This window comes from Equus asinus, chromosome 24 (genome assembly GCF_041296235.1).
Source record: "Equus asinus isolate D_3611 breed Donkey chromosome 24, EquAss-T2T_v2, whole genome shotgun sequence".
NCBI lineage: Eukaryota > Metazoa > Chordata > Mammalia > Perissodactyla > Equidae > Equus > Equus asinus.
Window position 1 is genome coordinate 46026162 of NC_091813.1, and position 22414 is coordinate 46048575.

General features: G+C 36.9%; 1 protein-coding gene across 6 annotated transcripts in view; it reads right to left on the reverse strand.

Annotated features, from left to right (window-relative positions):
* CDK19 (cyclin dependent kinase 19) overlaps nucleotides 1-22414 on the reverse strand; it is a 162136-nt gene that overhangs the window by 51908 nt on the left and 87814 nt on the right. The window contains exon 1 of one of the 6 annotated variants that reach the window (XM_070496142.1): nucleotides 3150-3299. The exons of the other annotated variants lie outside the window; for them this stretch is intronic. Coding sequence (XP_070352243.1) covers nucleotides 3150-3284 — 135 coding nt within the window. The 5' untranslated portion in view covers nucleotides 3285-3299. Of the gene's footprint in view, nucleotides 1-3149; nucleotides 3300-22414 lie in introns of those variants that run through there. 6 annotated transcript variants of the gene reach the window in all.

The window sequence follows — 22414 nt, forward strand, 5'->3', positions numbered from 1 at the left end:
ACTGTGGTGATCATTTCGTAATATACACAAATATCAAATCATTGTGCTGTACATCTGAAACTAACATAATATTATATGTCAGTTATACCTCAACTAAAAAAAAGAGGGGCGGGCCCTGTGGCCAAGTGGTTAAGTTCGCGTGCTCTGCTTTGGCAGACCAGGGTTTCACCGGTTCAGATCCTGTGTACCGACGTGGCACTACTCAACAGGCCATGCTGAGGCGGCATCCACATAGCACAATCAGGAGGACCTACAATTAGAATATACAACTATGTACTGGGGGTCTTTGCGGGGAAGAAGAAAAAAAAAGAAGAAGAAGACTGGCAACAGATGTTAGCTCAGGTGCCAATCTTTAAAAAAAAAAAAAAAAGAGTCCCACACTGACTACTGCTGTGCGTGTCTCCCGGCTGGGCCACTGAACAAGCAACTTCGAGGGGGATGGAGTTTAGGATGACTCTCAGATTTGGCTTCACTGAATCATCTGTACTTTATGTGTATTTACATTAGTATATTTTCATACTGTTTTAACTGTTTACATTTGCCTCCCCTATTAGACAATAAGCTTTTTGCGGACAAAGACAATTTTTAACTTACCTGTGTATCCCCAGGGGCTAGCACAAGGCCTGGCACATAGAAGGAGCTTTTTTTAGTGATCTCATCCAGTTTGGGGGGCTTTAAATGTCACCTATACACATTAACTCCCAAATGTTTATCTAGCCTACACATTTTCCCTGAACTCCAGCTATGTGCATCCAACTGCCTCACCATTTCTACTTGAATGTTCAATGCCCAAAACTGAGGTCATGACCTACACCTCCCCTGCCTTCTACCCCAAATGCTCTTCCCCTATCTCAGTTAATAGCAACTCCATCATTCCAGTTACTCAGGCAAAACACCTCATCTACTTTTAGCTCTATTCTCAATATCACCTTCTCAGTGAGTCTTCCCTGGCCCTTCTATTTGAAATTATAACCTCCCTTCTGCACCTTTATTTTTCTTTCTTTCTTTTTTTTTTTTTAAGATTGATACCTGGGCTAACAACTGCTGCCAATCTTTTTTTTTTTTTCCTACTTTATCTCCCCAACCCCGCCCCCGTACACAGCTGTATATCTTAGCTGCACGTCCCTCTAGTTGTGGGATGTGGGATGCCGCCTCAACGTGTCCTGACAAGTGGTGCCATGTCGGCGCCCAGGATCCGAACCCTGTGCCGCCACAGCGGCACGTGCGAACTTAACCACTTGGCCACGGAGCCGGCCCCTGCTCCTTTATTTTTCTGCAAAGCACTATCACTATGAAACATACTATAGCTCTATATCCCTTCTCTATAATTCTATATTTTTCTGCAAAGCACTATCACTATGAAACATACTATAGCTCTATATCCCTTCTCTATAATTCTAAAGAGCTCAGAAAACCAAAAGCTTTACAGTAACTAAAGTAGGAAAAAAATTGTACACTTCAATGGAAAAAAAAAGGCACTGTCAAGGGCACAACCTTCCAGGTTATCTGATTCTGACTCTGTGGAAGCTATTTTACAACTCTATACATTATAGACAATTGATAATAATGCAGAATAACCCTTGTCTATACACATGCAAATTCTGCCGTCCAGTTCATTGACTTCCCTCTCCCACTGTGGAAGAAGGGAGTTTTCCCTTAATTTGCACATCATTTTAATATTCCTGATGTATAAATGTCTGTTCTAAGGAGTCTTCTTTGAATGCGTTGTAACATCTGTGTGGTTCCTTCATTTAATAAGTTAAATAAAGTCTTTAAAATGTGTTCACTTTATATCTGTATCACAGACATTTTACCTTTTTTGAAAATTATCCTTTAATAGTTATGTTACAAAAATATCTCACTTGCACTAACATGAAGCTGCTACAGTTGTATTTATCCCACTGAGTGTGATGTTCATATTTTTATTACTAAAGAAACATTAATAGGTTTGATTACTGCTTCAGACCGCCCCCCCACCGAGTGTTAGGCAATCTATAATATACACCATATTATCTTTCTAACATTTAAAAAATTGAATCTAAAACACATCTGTTCCCAAGACTTTGCTTAAGGAATTGTGGACTTGGGTGTTGTTTGTTTATTTTATCTTGTCTGTCTCTCTCCATTAACATATAAGCTGCATGAAAGCAAAGCTTTTTGTTAGTTTTATGTGCCCAGTGCTTAAAATGGTACCTAGCACATAGTAAGCACTCAATAAATATTTGTCAAAAGAATTAAATCTACTGAATTTATCTGGTTACTACTCACAAAATAAACCAGTAAATAGCTTGTAACATAAAACTTCGCTGTCCTTTCGAAAGGTGTTTTGAATGATTTTGTTTTCAATAAATTGAATAGACTATGTCTAAAATACTAGCTATTCTCGGGACGCTAACTCCTCACAAGTTACATTTTCTTTAGCTTAAAAAGGAATAGTTCTCAACTAGCACTCACTCTACCATGGAAGCATAAGAGTGCCGGCTTGATGTAAAGAGTAGAAACTCAGCTTGCAATCATAATAGCTCGGTGCGAGATATTTAACTGTAGAACCTGAAAAGCAAAAGGATACTTTGACGGTGTTTCCTGAAGGGGATGTGGATGCAGTAAGTGCTGCAAAATCCTGAGGAAACTGATAGATAGGAAAAGAGGACAAAGGAGACAGACTTGCGGAACTAAAGCAGAGATTAATCCAACGAGTGGTTACTTTCAAGGCTAGTTTACTAATAGAACGCTAGGCCCTAAGCAGACGCCACACAGTATTGCATTCTCTACCCTTAGTTATTGAAACAAGTAAAAAAGTAAATTCCTCTACCACTATTTACTGAAGAAACAAATGAGCAAAAACAATAAACAACATAAAGTGTCCAATAATAAGAAAACTGATAAGTAAATTATGGTATGTCCACATATTGTAGCGTCAAGTCTATATGCTAAGAGTATGTAAATACATGAGAAAATACTTATGCTATAATGTTATAATGTTATGATGTAGTACAAAAGGGCTGCAAAATATAAAATATGTTTATAAAACAGGAAATATACCAAAACATCAATATAGTTATCTCTAGGTGGTAGGATTATGTATGATTTTTATTTTTCTATTTTTCTACAATAAGAATTACTCTTATAATTTAAACACGCATACACACCCCAAATGACAGCTCTTTCTCTCCAGAAATCCACCTGCTAAAATAAGATGCTATCATACTATCCCAGCTTCTTATGCGATTAATCTGAGAAGGGACACAAAGAAAGGAGATGGTCACGCTTGTGCTTTCCTTCATTGTTGGTAATATCAGATCTTACCAATGGACTTTAATCTCTTGTCAGACAAATATTTGCTTAACACGATAGCATGCAACTGCAAATATGCTTTAATCACATCTAAACGGCAGTTAAGTATAGCATCATTTTCCTGTGGAAATCCCACACTAAATAATAACATCTCCTGTGCCAGACACTCACAGAGCACTAATGTGATCCCAAAGGAGCCTAATGAAGAATATGCAATGGACGTGCTGAGACTTTAGCTGATTCCCCTTCAGGGGCACATAAGTACCTATAAAAAGTGTCCACTTTTCTGGGGCCGACCAAGTGGTGTAGTGGTTAAGTTCATGTGCTCTGCTTCTGCAGCCTGAGGTCCACAGGTTTGGATCCCAGGCACAGACCTGCACAATGCTCATCAAGGCCATGTGGGAAGGCAGCATCCCACATACAAAACAGAGGAAGACTGGCACAGACGTTCACTCAGGGACAATCTTCCTCAAGCAAAAAGAGGAAGGTTGGTAACAGATGTTTGCTCAGGGCCAATCTTCCTCACCGAAAAAAAAAAAAAAAAAAAAGGTCCACTTTTCACTATTCTAAACATATAATAATCTAAAGTTACCATCCTAAACTTTTTTCTCTATAGCATTACTTGGGATTCTGACTCAATTTGGTGAGCTTTGTGCTAGACTAACAATACAGAATCCATTTGTATTTGTATTTTTTATTTTTTCCTTTTTCTCCCCAAAGTCCCCCGGTACATAGTTGTGTATCCTTAGTTGTGGGTCCTTCTAGTTGTGGCATGTGGGATGCTGCCTCAGCATGGCCGAATGAGCGGTGCCATGTCCGCGCCCAGGAACCAAACCGGTGAAACCCTGGGCCGCTGAAATGGAGCACGTGAACTTAACCACTTGGCCACAGGGTTGGCCCCCACCATTTGTATTTTTATCCACACATTTTTCTTGCCCTTTCATTCCGACTTTCTGTTCTCCAAGTCTCTGACGCCCTCTTGGGTTCCAGATTCCTTTCCAGAGTATCTGAATGGAAAGGGTCCTCTTATACTTCAATAACTCACTTATCTCAAAGTAAATCCAACTTTCTCTTCTTATTTGATCTGTTATAAGTAACAGTATGATTCATTTGACCATCATTCTTTCCCTTGGTAAGAATGGCTTTATTGTAAAAAGCACTGAGTGTGTCATTTTTTTAAATGTATGCTACACCCCTCCCACCCCCAAACGAAGATAAATAAAGCACTAGATTGTATGGTAAATAGGAGATTCACCTAACTCCGTAATGCTCCAGGATTCCTATACTGAAATTTAAGAATTAGCATTTTGAAACCTGCCACTTTCACACCTGTGACAGGCCTTTTGGAAGTTCGTCTTTACCAAGAATACAGACACATCATAACCTCCCAGCAGGTGGCACTCATACTCTGAAAAGGGGTATAGAACAGTAACCCAGCCCTAGATGACCGTGGCCCTAAACTTTTTGTTTTATTTTATTTTAACGACACTTCTTAGGTACCAGTCATAAGCTTCAGGGAAGTCAGTGTTTCCCATTGCCACCCAGTACAAGTGACAGTGAGGCAGCAGGTATAATGCAAAAAGTACAGATTTTAGAATTCAGAGACCTATCTGAGTTTGTGTACTGACATACTAGCTGCACGACAGAAAAGCAAGTTGCTTAACCCCTCTGGGCCTCATGGAAGAAAAAAAAATCTACTGCCAAACATACACACAGTTTCTGTAAGGATTAAATGAATGTAAGTACATTAACTCTATAACACAATTCTTAGAACATATTAAGTACTTTGCAAATTATAGTTATTACTCCCATTATAACTACCACCATTTGCGAGAATGTTATGAGGACTAAATGACATAATATATGTAGAATGCCTGGCATACTGTAAGTTCTTGGTAACCAATAGCTGTTATTGTTGTACATAAGCGAGAAAGGCTAACCACTCCAGGCAGTCAGATCGCTGGAGAGAGAGAAATGCCGCCATGGGGAATTCCACAGCATTTCCTACCAAAGTGCCTGAAACACTCCTTTAGCAGATTCTGTAAAAATACTATGGCTAGGGACTGGCCCAGTGGTGTAGTGGTTAAGTTTGCGCTCTCCGCTTCAGCACCCCGGGGGATCACAGGTTCGGATCCCAGGCGCAGACCTAGCACTGCTTGTCCAGCCACGCTGTGGCAGGCGTCCCACATAAAACAGAAGAAGATTGGCACAGATGTTAGCTCAGTGACAATCTTCCTCAAGCAAAAAGAGGAAGATTGGCAACAGATGTTAGTTCAGGGCCAACCTTCCTCACATCAAAAAAAAGATATTACTCAGCTTACTTTGTGGAATAAATAAATTTTTAAAAAATACTATGGCTATATGAAAGTTATTTCCCTTTCCATTTTGCAACAACCTGGCTTCCCTTTCTCTCTGACTTCAAGTACCACATGTACTTAGTCTGAGAGAGTTATGTGAAACCAAGTGAGGTCTACTAATAAATAAGTTTACATCCTCTCAGCTATGACACTATAGATATTCTTTCTAAAGTATGAACATTTACTCTTTTTTCTTTTTTAAATCTTTCTTTCCCTTTTTTTTTTTTGCAGGGGAAGTTTTGCCCTAGGCTAACATGTGTTGTCAATCCTCCTCCTTCCCTCCACCCAAAGCCCCAGGCCATAGTTGTACATAGCTGTAGGTTCTTCTGGTTCTACTATGTGAGCTGCCGCCACAGCGCGGCTACTGACAGACAAGGCAGGTGGTTCCACAACCAGGAACTGAACCAGGCCACCGAAGCAGAGCGCGCTGAACTTTAACCGCTAGCCCATCAGGGCTGGCTTTGAGTGTTTAATCCTTTATGTAACATACTCCAGTGAGAAAATTGTATACACTTCTTGTAAATTAATGGAAATTTGAATATACAAAGTTAAATATGAAAAACGAAACACACGCAAATCAAAATAAAGGGTTTACAAAGTAAAACCTAAATTACCTGGAATTCTCAGGGGTGTTCTGATTCATTGAGAAGTGATCAGAAAATCTTTCCTTGTTTCAATGCTCCTTACTGAAAACCCTCCCTACCTTCACAATTATTGAACCCAAATTTGTCTTTGACTCTGAGCCTTGGGGTTTCAATAAATAAACTCTTAACCATTGTTCATTTGCTTGTCATTTACCCTTTTTTCTCCTTGAAGTAAAATAAAGAGGGGAAAAAAAAAACCCTAATTTAAAACTCCTTATTAGATGCTGACTTAAAAAGAAAAAAGGTATTGTCTTATTCTCCAGAATTCTAACTCTATTCCTCTTTTCCCTCTCTATTCTGCAGTCTCTCTTGACATCTTACCAGGTGTCTGAGGTTTAGCTACTACTTCTATGGAGAACCCCAAATCTCAATCTCTAGCCCTAATCTCGCTCCTAAACTCTGACATGAACTTCCAACTATGCATATATATATCCACAAGGAAATTACACTGTATCCCAAAACCTACACACCCAAAACTGAATACATCTCTCACCCACTTTGACCTCTTAGCGTCCACTATTCCTGCAATTACATCAATATTTCCCAATCACCAAGGAAGGCTCAAAGCCTGATAATAAATCAGTGTTCAGCCACTAAACAAGTGCTACATACTCTGCCTTTCAAATATCACTCGTGAATTTTCACCTTGATAATCAAAATAAACCATTAACTAGTATTTACACATGTGCTCTTCTCTCCACCTGGAAGGCCCTTCCCTATCCTCTTTGCCTGATTAACGCCTACTTGCTTTTTGGAAAGGACTAATTCATTACTGCTTCTAAGAAGCCTTCCCTGAAACGCCTCGTCAAAATGTCTCTCTTCTGTGTTTTCATCCATACTGTATTTCCCTTAAAATACCACTAATTAAATAAAATTATGATGTAGTTTATTTGTCTCCCTTAATAGACTGTAAGGCTCTAGAGTGCAGAGACTATGTCTTCCATGTCTAATTTCCATTGTCTGGTAGAAGACACACACAGTAGGTGTACAAAAACTGCTGGCTGAATTAACGACTGATAATCTATCTCTCTCTCTCATAATACTTACTATGCATTGACATCAGAATATCTTCCTAAAATAAAAAGTCTGATAATGTTAGCTTTCCCATTCCAAAATCTTAAACAGCTTCAAAGTTAAAACTCCTAAATAGAACACACAAATCCATCCACCCTAAAGGCTAACTCTATTTTTCCTACAAGTAATTTCTTTTGGGGGAGGAGGTGCAGAGACTCAAGATAGAACTCCATTGTAAAGGTTTTAACCAAAAATGAGGCAGATGGGTAAGATCCAAGCTAAAGGCCAATGAATTTTGACCTGATAAAAGGAGTATCATAATTGGCATATGTTGTGGCCTTCACCTTAAGGATGCTCCCTATGCGATCATCATGAGTGGGCTCCCAAGGTCTCCACTGCACAGGATTCTGCCCATTACACATTATCTCCCATAAAGCCTTGCCCTAGGACATGAGGACAAGGCAAAAGCATGATGGAAAATACCCAGCAGGTAGCAGTAAAAAAAAAAAAAAAGTCAAAATTCATTAATAAACATTTGAGTGCCCAGCATATTCCAGGCACAGGGAGCCTCAGGGAGTTTATGGCCTAATAGAGACCAAAGAGGAGACACATTAAAAAGATAATTTTTAAATTATAATTATGATGAGGCTACTTAAGAAAAATACAGAACATGCATAGACAGCAGACCTAACCTACTCTGGAGAGTCAGAGAAGGTACTCCTAAAGAAGTGTGCTTGCTGGAAGGAGGGAACTGAGATTTACAGAGCCTCAACCAGCAAGAAAGTGTCCTAGCGGGTATTCTCATCATGTCATGAATAACTGATTCCAAGAGCTCCTTCATTGTTCGCCTTTTAGAAGCAAATATCAATGAAATCTCTATTTAAAATTTGCTAAGGCAGACTTCAAGCACTGGGTAGTAGACCACATCTCTTTTCTTTCCAGAGGAATATTTATAGAACCACCTAGCACAGGACCTGGCACAAAGGAGACACTCAACAAGTCTTGTTGAATGAGAAAATAAAAGCAATAATACATGACCTGGTTTTCAAACATGTTGGTTAGATGACATTTATTCCACATTGAAAGAACATTATTTTCAAAACTGCCATTACCTTTTACCTACAAGAAACTTCCAAATAGAATTAAGAATGTCCAAGGAATTTAATGTCTGATAAATAACTTGAAGTTGTTATCTGATTAATTAAGCAAAATAAAGTAGGAATTTCATCCTAAATGGCCATAATAGACCTTATTTTTATCTCAGTGTCTCATTATGACCTAATAAGGTCATAACAGACCTTATTTTTATTTCAAGCTATCTGGTTTTACACCTAACCCATACCTTTATAACTTATACTTCTAAAATATCCAGTTTACATTTTCTTTAGCAAAAACAGGCAACCAAGTAGTCCTGGAGGTCATCCCCCATTCCCCCCGGCCGTGCTGGCTGAGGACCTGCAGGGAGAGGAAGGGGCTTTTGTTTTCTGAAGGAACCTGTCTACTATGTGTTGGATATTCTGCATCTTAGAACGACCCACATTATCAGTGGTCGGATATCCCATCCCAGATACTACAAGAAATTACATTCACATTTACAATTTATAGCTATGGCTTTTGATTAATTATTAATGGCTAAATTACCAGTACCAGGAATTCAACATACTTCACATCACCACGATTCTAGAGAAGATAAACACAGTGAAGTCAAGGCTCAAATAAATTAATCATTTATAGTTCCTGAAGACCTCACAAGAATTTTAACAGTAGTAATAAGGAAAGCTACTAAATAATCTGACCAAAATATCATCCAGGAAATTACTGTATTGTTTCCATTAAACCAAAAATCCACTTCCTTCCTACTCTGTTAAGAAACCTTTATATGCATTATGAGAAAACACAGAGGGCAGTGAGTTTCCACAGTGAAGTAAATGATTTCTGTTATATTAAACATCTACTAGATTTAATCAATAAATCCTATATATTTCTGCTAAGGGCGTTAACTTTAAGTTTTTAAAGAGAGCTACATTGTGACATGTGGCTTTTATGAAAATATGTTAAACAATTAAAAAGAAAAGCTAGAAATTGCTACACTATAACAATGCAAAATAATTCACAATATTATAAGTCTCAATAATTTTGTGTTTAGCAGAATACATACGCAAAAAGGACAGAACTAACTTTAAAGTAGCTTTCTTTGAATAATCTTGGAGCTTTGAAATTTAATGTCTATGCAAAGGTGCTTGAAAAATACATATAAAATGTCAAATCTCACTAGACTCCTCTTTGGAATGCACTTCTCCAACATAAGTTCTGGTCACAGTCTTCAACACACTGAAAACAAACAACTGCTATGGGGAAAGCTCCTTTTAAATAAAATTCACAGGGAAACTGTTGATCAACTTGATTACAAAACTATCCTAAACAAAGTCAAAAGCCTAACAACAAACTTGGAAAACATCACCAAATGGTAAGACAATAAAGGGCTAATTTGCTTGATTTATAGAGCTTATAAAAATCATAAAGAAAAGAAGAAAAAATACTTCAATAAAGCAATGGGCAGAGAATATGACTAGACATTTCACAAAAACAAATATAAATTAAAAATCAAAACTTATCTAAAAATATGACTACCTCACTTAATTTAAGAATGCAAACTGAAGCAATGGAGATATATTTTTCATCTATCAGATGGGGAAAAGTTTTAGAGCTTAATAGTATGTAAATAGTATCAACAGGAAACAGGTTGAATAAATTAAGATCTATCCCTACAGTGGAATATTACATAGCCATTGAAAAGAACGCAGTAAGAATAAGATAGATTTGTATAGTTGGTATGGAAAGACTAGTAAGATAAAAATATTAAGCGATAAAGATAAAGATGGGACAGAACATATAGCATCTCTTGGTATTTTTAAAAGACACGTGCTAGCATATGCATAAAAAAATTGGTAAGGCTATAAGAAGTCATCTATAGTAGTTACTTTTGTGCAGAGGACCAGGTTGAGGACGATAGAGGTTCAAAATTTTCATTTTAAGTCTTTCTGTATTTTTTAAATTCTTATTATGCATATATTTCTTTAATATTCCTGAAATGTCAACAGGAGTCACCTGGAGGAACAAATCATGAGTAATTTTGATTTGCTACCTTACACTATTCTGTATTTTTTAAAATTAATTTTTGTAAAAATATACTCTAAGATATTGTTTTTCAAACTGTAGCTTATAACGCGTTAGTGGATCATGAAATCAGTTTAGTTACAACCAGCATTCCCCACTCCCCAAGTGAAATCACTCAAACTGGACCAGAATAGGAAGTAATTGAAAACACCAGTGCATATCATACGTTATGAGCAAGAGAAAGAGAGCCAGAGCAAGAGTGGACCACAGTCAAAGATGTTTGAAAACCACTGCTCTAGGATATTATGCTAATAATATTTTGAATAGAGCGCTCAGGAAAAATCTTAATGACCTTATAATTTCCATTTCAAAACCAAGAATCATTTTATATTAAACTAAGGGTCTTTTTTCTTTCTTTCTTCTCCCCAAAGCCCCCCAGTACATAGTTGTGTATTTCAGTTGTGGATCCTTCTAGCCGTGGCATGTGGGACGCCACCTCAGCATGGCCTGATGAGCGATGCCATGTCTGCACCCAGGATCTGAACCCAAGAAACCCTGGGCCACCAAAGCGGAGCACGCGAACTTAACCACTCAGCCATAGGACCGGCCCTTAAACTGAGTTTTCATACATCAATCATAAGTGTGACCAATTTGAAAAAATACTATTAGTTGAAATGGTAACAGAGAAAAAATATAATTTCTGAAAACTCACAGCAAAAACTCTAAAAAGATGAATTAATGAGACACCTATACAACATACACTAAGACTTGAATGAATTCTAAAACATGAATCTATATACATATATTTGGAGTAGCCCCTCAAGTTATGTATACTAACAGTCTCTGGAATTGACAAGATTGAAATTAAAGAAGTCTACTTAAGATTGTTTATCTATAAGGAGATCACCAAAATAACAGATTTTTTTTAAATGCTAGGCTGAGAATTCGAGAATATTGACAGAAGACCATATAGCTCAAATACACGTACAGCAGATAATCATGAGGGCATGCATTTTAAGTTGGTTTTTTGATGTTTGTTTCAGCTACAAATGCAATCTATTGCCTAACTGTCTGTTTGATCAGGGCAGATAAGTAAAAAATGACTAGCCAGGATTAGGAATATAGTTTAGTCACTAAATTAGGTAAATTAAAGGACTACAGGGGAATGAGATCAAAGGCTTTGTTTTCACTAACATGGTAACCAAACCATGTATATTATATAGTCAGAGCATCCATGGAAAGCTAGTGCTTTTTTTCAAAATTTCACTAACTTCAGTTTCACGTATTTTAATGTACTACTTACCTTATTCTCTTTTTCTCTCTCCTAGCCACCCCCTAGTCCTCCACTAACCCCTGCCAGCTTTTTACTTCCTTTGTTCCTTTCCATGCATTAGGGCTTCACTATTTATGGTCTCTCGCTCTTCCAAATCCTTATGGCAATTATATATACCATTCATTTGTACTATTTATCTTTTTTATACATATCCTAATATCTTTATATATAGACATAAACTGTTTGGTAAACTGTGTAGTCATTCCATATTATGAGTGTAATCAATATCAATAAATCCTTTTAGTTATATTTTTAAGTTCTCATATAACCTAGAAGTTAAAAGTTGTTCAGGGTGTGGGTTCCATGACTTAATAGATTCAGGTAATCTACATAAGCTCCAGGAGTGTGGATCCATGGGCCAATGCTAATTCTGGAAGCAATGAGTCTAAGAGAGAGAGAGGAGGGAAGATAGTACCTGACATGGGTAATGCCAATAACAGAAAGGAGGAGGTGGATAAAAAGAGGGCAGGACAGAATCAATAGGATTTACTAACCGATAGGCTAAGGGCAAATGATCTAGGATAGTACAAGCAACTGAACAGACAGTGGTACAATTTAGAGATCAAGAAAATTACTGCTTTGAGGTGGGGAGAAATGATGATTTTAGTATCAGACATGAGCAGTTTGAGATGTTCATGGTGCATATTGATGGCGGTCTTGGATATCCAGATCTGGAACTCAGGAGACAGTGTTCAACTCAGGGCAAAAAACTGGGGAGTTATGAGCATAAAGAAGAGATTGCCTAGGAAGTGTTTTACATGAAAAGATGAGAAGGGCAATTAGCAGAGAGCTCTTTGGGGAAATAAAAACATTTAAGGGTCTAAAAAAGAGACATTTAAGAGAAAGAGTATCACACAGACTCAGAATGTGTACTCAGAGAAGGAAAAGCCTCCTTCTCCCAGGAGAGGATATTGTTACAAAAACCAAGAAGGGTTTCCTTCCTCTCAGGAGAGAGAACAGATAATAATTTCAAGTGTTGAGAAAAGTGTCTATTGGATTTGTCAACCTCTATTGGAGGTATTTAAGAAGCTTAGAAAGAACAGTCTTCTCCACTGAAACTGTAAATTCCATGAGGATAGATCATGTCTGTCGTGTTCATTGTTATTTACTGCACGGAGAACAAGGCCAGTCATGTGGTGGGCACTCCATAAATACTTTTGAACTAAACTGGAAGTGGAAATAAATCCAGACAGCAATGAAAGCTACGCTGTCCCTGACGGTTTATCATGAAAAGAAATCACCTGGCTATGAAGGGAGGCACGCTATGGGCTCAGAGAGGTGGTTTTATAATGTTTTGCTTTGTATGGTAGGAGAGACTTCAATATTTCTAAAATATATAGAGAGAAGAATCCATGTGGGAGAAGAGAAAGTAAACATCTGCTCAGATTTCACATATGACCCTTCCCAGAATTACTTGCTAACTTTAGCCCAAATGAATATCTAGTTGAAGATCTGAAATTTGAGGAAAAAAACAAATAAGCAGGAAAAATCAAATCCAGCAACATAGGATGATGATACGGAACAGAATGGCCTCTTTGTAAGGAAGCGGGTATGGCAATACCAGCAACTAAACCATGTATCTTTTCCCCAACTTCCTCCCTTCCTTTACTTCTAAGTCACAAATTCTTTAAAGATGTTCTTATAGCAGTGACAACAAGACCTTGTGGGAGTCAGAAGTTGGTAAAGGTGGTGTGGTAGAGAGGGGGCAGAACCAAAGGAACAGGGAAGGAAGAAGAAGGAGCTGAAAGATCCTTCAGGAAGGGTATTCTTAAATCAGGAACTACCAACATAGTTTCAGTTGTCAATACAGTGATAATGGTAAGAGCCACATCACTAAAAAAAAAAAAAAAAGACAAACTATGATCTCACATAAATTTCCATGGTTCAGAACATGTCAATTCTAAATCTATGGAATCTATTAAATGTGAGCACTTTTTTAAAGATCTGATCAACCAAAATAATGGTACTGCACCATCAGCAGTTTCTCTTATCCCAAAAATATTTCTGAAAGTATCAACACTGAAGTTCCATGACCTGATTCCCCAGCTTCCTGACTGGTTTCTCAACCACTTCTAGGCTGCCCAGTGCACCACACTGCCAGCAGAGGGCTGGAACTCTCTTTTCCAATCATCTTCTTCCCCAGAGGCTAGAACACAACTTGACACATAATGTGGATTCTAAGCAAACTAAAATGTAAAAGATTGCTGCAAAAATTTTGGATACAAAATTTAAGACTAGCCACCAAAACAATACCCTAACTAGATGTCTGTCTATAGCTTTGCCGACAAGCCACATCACCATTAGAGCTACTGAATTTGAACCCTACAGATAAGCAATCACAAAACAGAACCATTTCCAAATAGAAATAAATGTACTGTTTTTGCCAAGATTATGAAGAACGCAAGTTAAAATATAACTCAGTGTATACTATGTTGTCTTCCCGGATGTAAATGTGATTAAAACTATAATTCTACATGCAGAAATGTGTTTCAATTACACTACTATATTTCCATTGGCCTTAATTTTACAGATTTTCTATAACCACAAAGGTGGTTATGCAGTTTTAAACAAAGAGAGTGATGAAATTTATATTAGAAGTCATAAATCTTTCAACCACTTACCATGAGTCATTTTTGCTTAACCGGTATATCTTACGTTAACAACTTAGGCACATAGAAAGTTTTAAACATTTAAAAATTATAAAAGTAATATATGCTCAAATGCAAGATAAGAATCATAAAACATAGAAAAGCACAAAGACAGAAAACATAGAAAAGCATAAAGAAGAAAATATAGATCACCTATACCTACGAAAGACAACTTAATATTTTTATGTGTATCTCCTAAACTTTCTCCTATGTATATATACATATGACAACAATAACAATCACCATGACCATGAAGAAGCTGCCATTTAATATGATCTTATCACAGGATAATACAGGCACCATGCTAAGCAATACAGCCATATTATTTCATTTAATCTTCAAAACAACCCAATGAGAAAGGTACTATTTTTAATCTTTCTTTTACAGTGGAAAAACTAAGGAGGCTGAGAGGTTAAGTAATTTGCACAAAGTCACACAGCTAATAAATGGCAGAAGAAGGATTAAGATAAATCTTTTGATGTCTAAATTCCATGTCCTATCCATCTATCTATATATATGTGTATGTATACACACATATACACAATATTTTCAAATATTTACACCAAAATATGGGAACACACCTAACCACATGGTTTTGTAACCAGCCTTTTTTTACTTAACATATTGGAAACAACTTTTCTATCAACAAATGTTTATCAACATCAGCAGTTTTAATGACTGCACAGTATTCTATTGTCTAGGTATGAAATAGGCTGCTTTAAACAGTACATTTATGTTACTCCAATATTACATATGCTTTTTAATATTATAAACAATGCCGTTTGAATAGCTTTTGTCTGATTAACATCTTAAGCTAAAAATAACCAAAAGAAGAGAGCCCTTTTTTAAGGGTTTTAGTACTTATTCAGTTCCTAGCTACATTTCAAGAGCTCAGAAGCCCTGTGACTAGTGGCTACCATATTGGACAGCACAGATATTTCCGTAATTGCAGAGAGTTCTATTCGACAGTGCTGGTCTAGATTGTTCTAGATCATGCAGATCACTGTTGAATTGTTGTATAGGACAAAGCCTCCCCTTTCAGCCTGAAGCTGGTTGGGGTAGGAAGCTTCTCTATATCCACCTACTCTGCAGTGACCTCGGCTCTGACCCTACAGCTGCGGCACACAGGATGTGCGCTAGAGAGTCGGCTCCCTCCTCCTGCAGCTCCATCCAGGCTAGGAGACAGAGATTTTACCTGCTGACATCACTGCTCCCATTCTTGTCTCCAGCCCTAGCTCCCAGCCTGAACACGTTACTAGGTTTATATGGAGGAGCAGGCTTTCTGACCAACCTCCTTAGCAAGTTTCCCTTGAATGTGATGGCAACTGGCAGGCTGATATGTACCCTCACCCTGCTCTTACCTTTACTGTTTCCTACCAAAGCTCTTCAATATGATGACATTGGGAGTGAGGCCCGTCTTTAATTTTCCAAGGGTGATATAAACTTTACTGCATTCCACCACTTGGGTTGTTGCAACAGAAAATTAGTAAGAGGGTGAAAGGTGAATCACCACCTTGGACTCAGAAGTTAAAGTTTCTAAAGTTTATAGATATTAAAACAGTTTTAAATAACAACTTGATATCTCAACTGGCTCTCTTTACCTTTCCATTTAAAATCTGCTTAAGAAATAAGGATCTCAAAAAAGTTTGCCTTAGTAAAGCATCAGAATAAAACAAGCAAGAAACAGCAGCTTGTCACAAATTTATTATGTGAACAGCAACTAGACTTTACATAGGATCTTCATTCATGGAAATGCAATTTCTATGAGGTCGAAAGGAAAGAGGTATTTTCCAATTTTCTACATAAGAAAATAAATATCAGCCCACATGTAATTACAGAAGGAAAGAGCAAAGCCTAAAAAACAGGAATTCTAATTCACAATTCTAACTCTAACTCACTAGAAATCATAGTAGAAAGCCTATTTTAAAGAGTTGTAGGGGTTGGCCCGGTGGCGTAGTGGTTAAGTTCACATCCTCTGCTTCTGCGGCCCGGGGTTCACAGGTTGGATCCTGGGCGTGGACCTAGTACCGCTCGTCAAGCCACCTCTGGTGGCATCCCACATAAAATAGAGGAAGACTGGCACAGATGTTAGCTCAGCAACCATCTTCCTCAAACACAAAGAGGAAGATTGGCAACAGATGTTAGCTCAGGGCCAATCTTCCCCACATACACAAAAAAAGTTGTATTATTCTTGAAATTTTTACACACCATCAAAACATATATACAAGAGTAAAATCCGACCAAAAATAATATTAAAGATTAAACTTCCTATGTGCAACTTATCTATTTGCTAGTGATATATATCTGTACATCATTTTCTATTACTATTTTCCCAAGCAGACAAATAGGATTTTGACTTTAGGAATTCATCACAAAAAAGATTACAGTATCAATTCTGATTTCATGCTCAAACTCACTCTAATTCAGTCAACAAAATATGTACAGAGTTGTAAATATGATGACATACAACTAGTAGATCACATATAACAATGCAAAGTACTAGACACCATTTGAGAAGGATGTTTGTGATTAGAAAAAGCAAAAACAACAGAAAAACATTAATTTCTAAACAAACAAACAAAATTAGTCCTAAAGCCAAGTCAAACAAATAGAGTTTTGTTAGATAAGCCTTCACCCCGTGCTTTGTCTAAGTGCCAAGACTGTCTTGTGAGAGAAGATCTGTTCTGGCTCTTTCAGCAACTCATCTAGGAGTCATTTTATCTCATTTGAGAGCACTTTGAAACCACCATGTTCTGTCACGCCAGATCTGGCTGTCTTGTCTATAGGCTCAGGAGCCAACTGCATAGAAACAACTCTAAACAGAACCCTGGGTCATCAGTCAAAAGAGAGAGCAGGTCTAAATGGAAATACAATACACCCCTAAAACACACGAGAGGAATCAAATCCACAGGTCTACACACTTCGCTTCCCCACAAGACTTATGAACTGCGTCCAAAAAACAACAAAAAAGAGACAAGTCATAACTGCTCTAATCTTATCCCATCTATAATAAGAGAGCTCACAAGCCATTTATGAGTATTAGAGATTTCCATCACAAACTATACATTTCTCAAAAGAAAGGCAATGTAATAAATGAGAGGCATTTTACAGAGAAAAGAAATTCAAACACATGAAAAAGCTAAAGCTTTTTAAAGCTAAAATCCTACACTAATTGAAACTAATGAAAAGAGGAGAAAAGATATCACTATAGGCTTCTTAGGAATATATTGTGATATACAATATTAGTGTCTACATATGTATATGTAAATAATGGATAAACACTGAATGCCAGCTATTTTCTCCAGAGAAGGATTAACGAAGTAATGAATTGTGCCTATTTAATTATTATACTTTCTACCTCCAAGGCTAATTACTTTTTTAAGGGTGGGCTTGTCTTGACAAAAATCATTAGTAAATGAAAACATGATTAGGATTTCAAAAAGGTGTTTGAATTATACATCTTACATTTCATACCAGGCTCAACAAATACAATTTTACGTACTAAAACTTTAACACACGTGGGAAAATTTATTCATCAATTAAAACTGGGAATATCCTAGTGCTTTATTCACCCCTCAAGAAAGACATTTTGATATGATTAAGTAAGAAGGAGCCAGAAAATCAATGAAAGAAAACAATCTGACACTTGTAAGGAAAAGGGAAAAAATGAGGTCTACCTTGATAGAGAATTTATAAGCTAATTAAATATATACATAATATGTACATTAGAGCATGTGAAACTCAGGTAGTTTTTGGTACCAGCTGGTAAGAGTAGCTACTTTTTTTTCTTTGTGTTACTGCAGTTGCACAAGTTTATAATGCTCTAAGACAGTGTCTCACCAACTGATACTATGTAAGATATTAATAGTTATGCTGTCCCCTCCCTGCCCCCCAAAAAGTTCTGGGCTCAAATAAGTCTGGGAATGCTGAGTCATACAGGTTCCCTGACTGTTTCTCGGGGCCCTGAACAGGCTAAGGTATGCTATGGACCTCCAAGAGGGGGTAAGCAGCCTTTCCCAAATACATTTCACCACGGAATCCTCCTCCTTCCAAAGCAGAGCTTCTAATAATATTTCCAGGTACTAGTATTCTGTGGAACATAGTGTGGGAAAGAAATACTACTCTCAAGACAGTGTACATGTTCTGGACTGAACAGAAATATAAATTTACTAGACAGGCTATAAAGTAAACATTAAATAATGTTTGATCTTTGGAAACAGCAGGCCTATGTGCAGCCACGGTGCTAACATCTATGGACAATTTCTCTTCTAACAGATTTCACCAAGAAGACAGGGTCTTCGCTTTAGTAGCTCTCATTCCCTCCTCCTCCCTTATTCCTGTCTCTGGGGTCCTTGCTGCCCAGGTTCCCTTGGTAAGGCAGAGGATTCGAGGAGGCTGAAACATAAGAGGATCTGGGTAAACTGAACAGGATTGTGGGGAAGTAGGGTGAACAAGTGTTTGCTCACAGTGGCTAGAAACAGTGTCATTAAAGGAGTAGGTTAATCAAAGAAAGGGAAACAGATCAGTGCTAATCGATCAGAATATCGTTTCATGTCAGAAAGGCATTCATGAAGCTCACAACAGTAAGGAGTCAAGCAGATCTAGAATAAGATGGCAAGGAAGGTGTAAAGGGTTGAGACACACTGCTCAAGACTGAAAAGAGGGCCAGCCAGTTAAAAACCAACCTACTATGCACAATACTCTGCATGAGACTGCCTCATAGTACTTTATTCTAAGGTTCTTTGTACTTAGCAAAAATCTTTTGAATGAGGCTCAAAACAGACATATCTTTTATTGAAATCTGCTCTAAAGAATTTATTTGATTTCATATATATTTCACCAAACATAATGTTTTATAATTTTTCTAAGCACAACATAACAAGGTTGAAATAAAGTTTCCTCTGATTTTAAAATTTTCACTTTGGTAATATTTTATTAAGAAAAGGATTATAATCATACTAGATATTCCCTTTTTTGACTGAACTAAAATTTATATAACATAAACTTCACCATGTTTAAGTATATAATTCAGTGACTTCCAGTACATCCATAATGTTGTGGAATCATCACCACTGTCTAATTCCAGAACATTTTCATTATCCCAAAAGGAAACCCCATTCCCTCATCCCAGCCCCTAGCAACCATTAATCAATCTACTTTCTGTCTCTATGGATTTGCCTATTCAGGACATTTCATATAAATGGAATCACACAATACGCGGCTCTTTGTGTCTGGCTTCTTTCACTTAATGTTATTAAGGTTCATCCATCTTGTAGCAAGTATCAAGTACTTCACTCCTTTCATGGCTGAATAATATTCTATTGTATGGATATATCATATTTTACCTATTTCTTCAGCTGATGGACATGTAGCTTGCTTCCATTTTTTGGCTATTATGAACAATGCTGCTATAAAAATTTGTGTATAAGTTTTTGTTTGAACACCTGTTTTCAGTTCTCTTGGGCATATATCTAGGAGTAGAATTGCTGGGTCATATGGTAATTCTATGTTTAACTTTTTGAAGAACCACCAAAATGTTTTCCACAGAATCTGCACTATTTTACATTCTCACCAGCAATGTATAAGGGTTCCAATTCTCCACATTCTTACTAACACTTGTTATTTTCCTTTTATTATTATTATCACCATTCTAGTGGATATGGAGTGCTATCTCAGCATGGCTTTGATTTCTCTAATAATTAATGATATGGAGCATCCATTCATGTGCTTATTGCACATTTGCATATGTTCTTGGGAGAAATGCCTATTCAAGTCCTTTGTCCATTTTTAAATTAGGTTGTTTGCCTTTTTTGTGAATATTCATTTTAAAATCCATTAGGCAACCATCTTTTCTTCAATTTTTCAGGTCTACAGACTGGTTTTATCAATATTTTGGTAGGATATTTCCTATTTTCCTTTAATATTTTCTTCATCTTCCTCCAAGTTTGCATCCTACAAATCTTTCTGGTTCAAAGTCTAACATATCTAATAGCAGTTTACTCATTAAGTGAAAAAGACAACATTACGTTAGTAGGTTAATAGGGTCAAAATCAACTTGGTCATTTAAACTCAGCCAACGTTTTCTAAACACTCTTATATACTAGGTACTGTGTTGGCTTTGTTTAAGTACTTAGTTAATTAAATTTAATGTCTTTACAATGGTGCTATCATTCATTCTGTGTGTTTAGTTCCTTGGAAAAATCTTTATTTAAAATATCATCAAATCTCTGAATCCTGAAATGTCATGCAGTTTGCTTTTCATAGCATTTTTATATGATTAAGTAACAGATCAAAAACAATGAAACATCTTTCTTTTATAAGAATAATTTTAAAGTATTTTTGGATTGTAAATATTTTTATTTTAGCATCCTAAAATAGTTGGCACTATTCGGTAACATTCTTCATGAACAAAAGCGTATTACAGTTACTAAGAAAGCATACGTTTTCTCTATGGAAGGAAGTATAACAATGCTAATTGTGTTTTAAATCCATGGGGACTGTAAAAAGGAGTTACGTAAATAATATTGTAACTTCTCTTCTGAGCTTGGGGTAGGCAGATTATGAAAAAAATAAGGTCAGTAATTTATAGATGTTAAGCATTTCCTTAATTCCACATCTAACACTTCACTTTTAAGAACTTTTTTTTTAAAAAAAAAAGAATACTCAAGCATAATAAAATCATAAATATACAAACATATGTATCATTTTTATCAGAGTACTTAACATGATATTATTCCATAGAATTAATAAGCACTCTCTCTGTATAAAAAAACAAATAAACCAAGCCATAAAACTCATACTTCCTGTATTTATAAAAAGTATCCATCACTGGACTACCTATGAGTTCAAACATTTTACCAAACTTTAATCTAAACATCATGACAAAAAACATCTAATGAATGATATGGGCATAGTATACACTGTACGATCCCAGGTAATACTGGTGCTGAGGATTCAGGAACCACACTTTGAGAACCTCTACCTTAGATCATGGCAAAGAGTCTTTCTAAAGAAAGATTAGTTTAAAGAAGTATTAAATAATCTTTCTAGAACAGTTAGTCAGACGTTATCTGGACATGCCCAGGATGGTTGCAGGCTTTGACAGACTCCTCAAGTTAAACAGAAAACAGGGGCTCAAGTGTATCACTCCAAAAAGTCTACACATATCTCAAAACAGCACTTTAAATCCTTTCGTGGAATAAAGCTGACAATCAATCAATCAATAAGAACTCAGAGCTCTGGACATATTATATCCTTCAACTAACACTTATAATAGTACTCTGGAAATCTCCTGAGATAGAGAAATAAATCTCCTTAGTTCAAACATCTTTGCTTCCATCAGAAAATAATTCTTGTTTTCATATGGTTCAGTGGTTACCAGGGGAAGGGGGGTGGGGGGTAGGCATAGCGGGTGAAGGGGAGCACTTACGTGGTGACAGTCAAGAAATAATGTACAACTGAAATCTCACATTGATGTAAACTATTGTGAACTCAATAAAAAAAAATAATTCTTGTTTTCAAGACTCTCATTTTTTTTATTCTTCCTGTTAAACACATTTTAAATGGTGAATCTGAAAAGACAAAAGGAAGATTCCCAGATGCCAGGAACAAAGAGAGAAATCGAATCAGAGCCACAAGAATGAGCTTATGTGTAAAGCCCATGGCTATCTGAGACCTGGATACAGGCCCTAGGAGCTGGAGTTCCAAATTCCCACTCAAAAATAGAAGATGATGTCTTAGGTGTATTAAGTTTGAGGTAATGGAAATGAGCCCTCTCCACAGAGCCCAGAGCCTAGGAAGAGTTACAGTGAGAAGTCGGTGAAGAGAGCACAAAAAAACTCAATCCACTGGCCTGGCGAAGTGGTAAGGAAGTTTGCCATATGTCCTGGGCCATGTGTTGTGCAAAATTCAGAACACGTCAAAGGCAGAGAGAAAATCTTAAAGTTAAACAGAGAGAAAAACAGATTACCTAGAAAGGTAAAACCATTAAAACGATAGCAGACATCG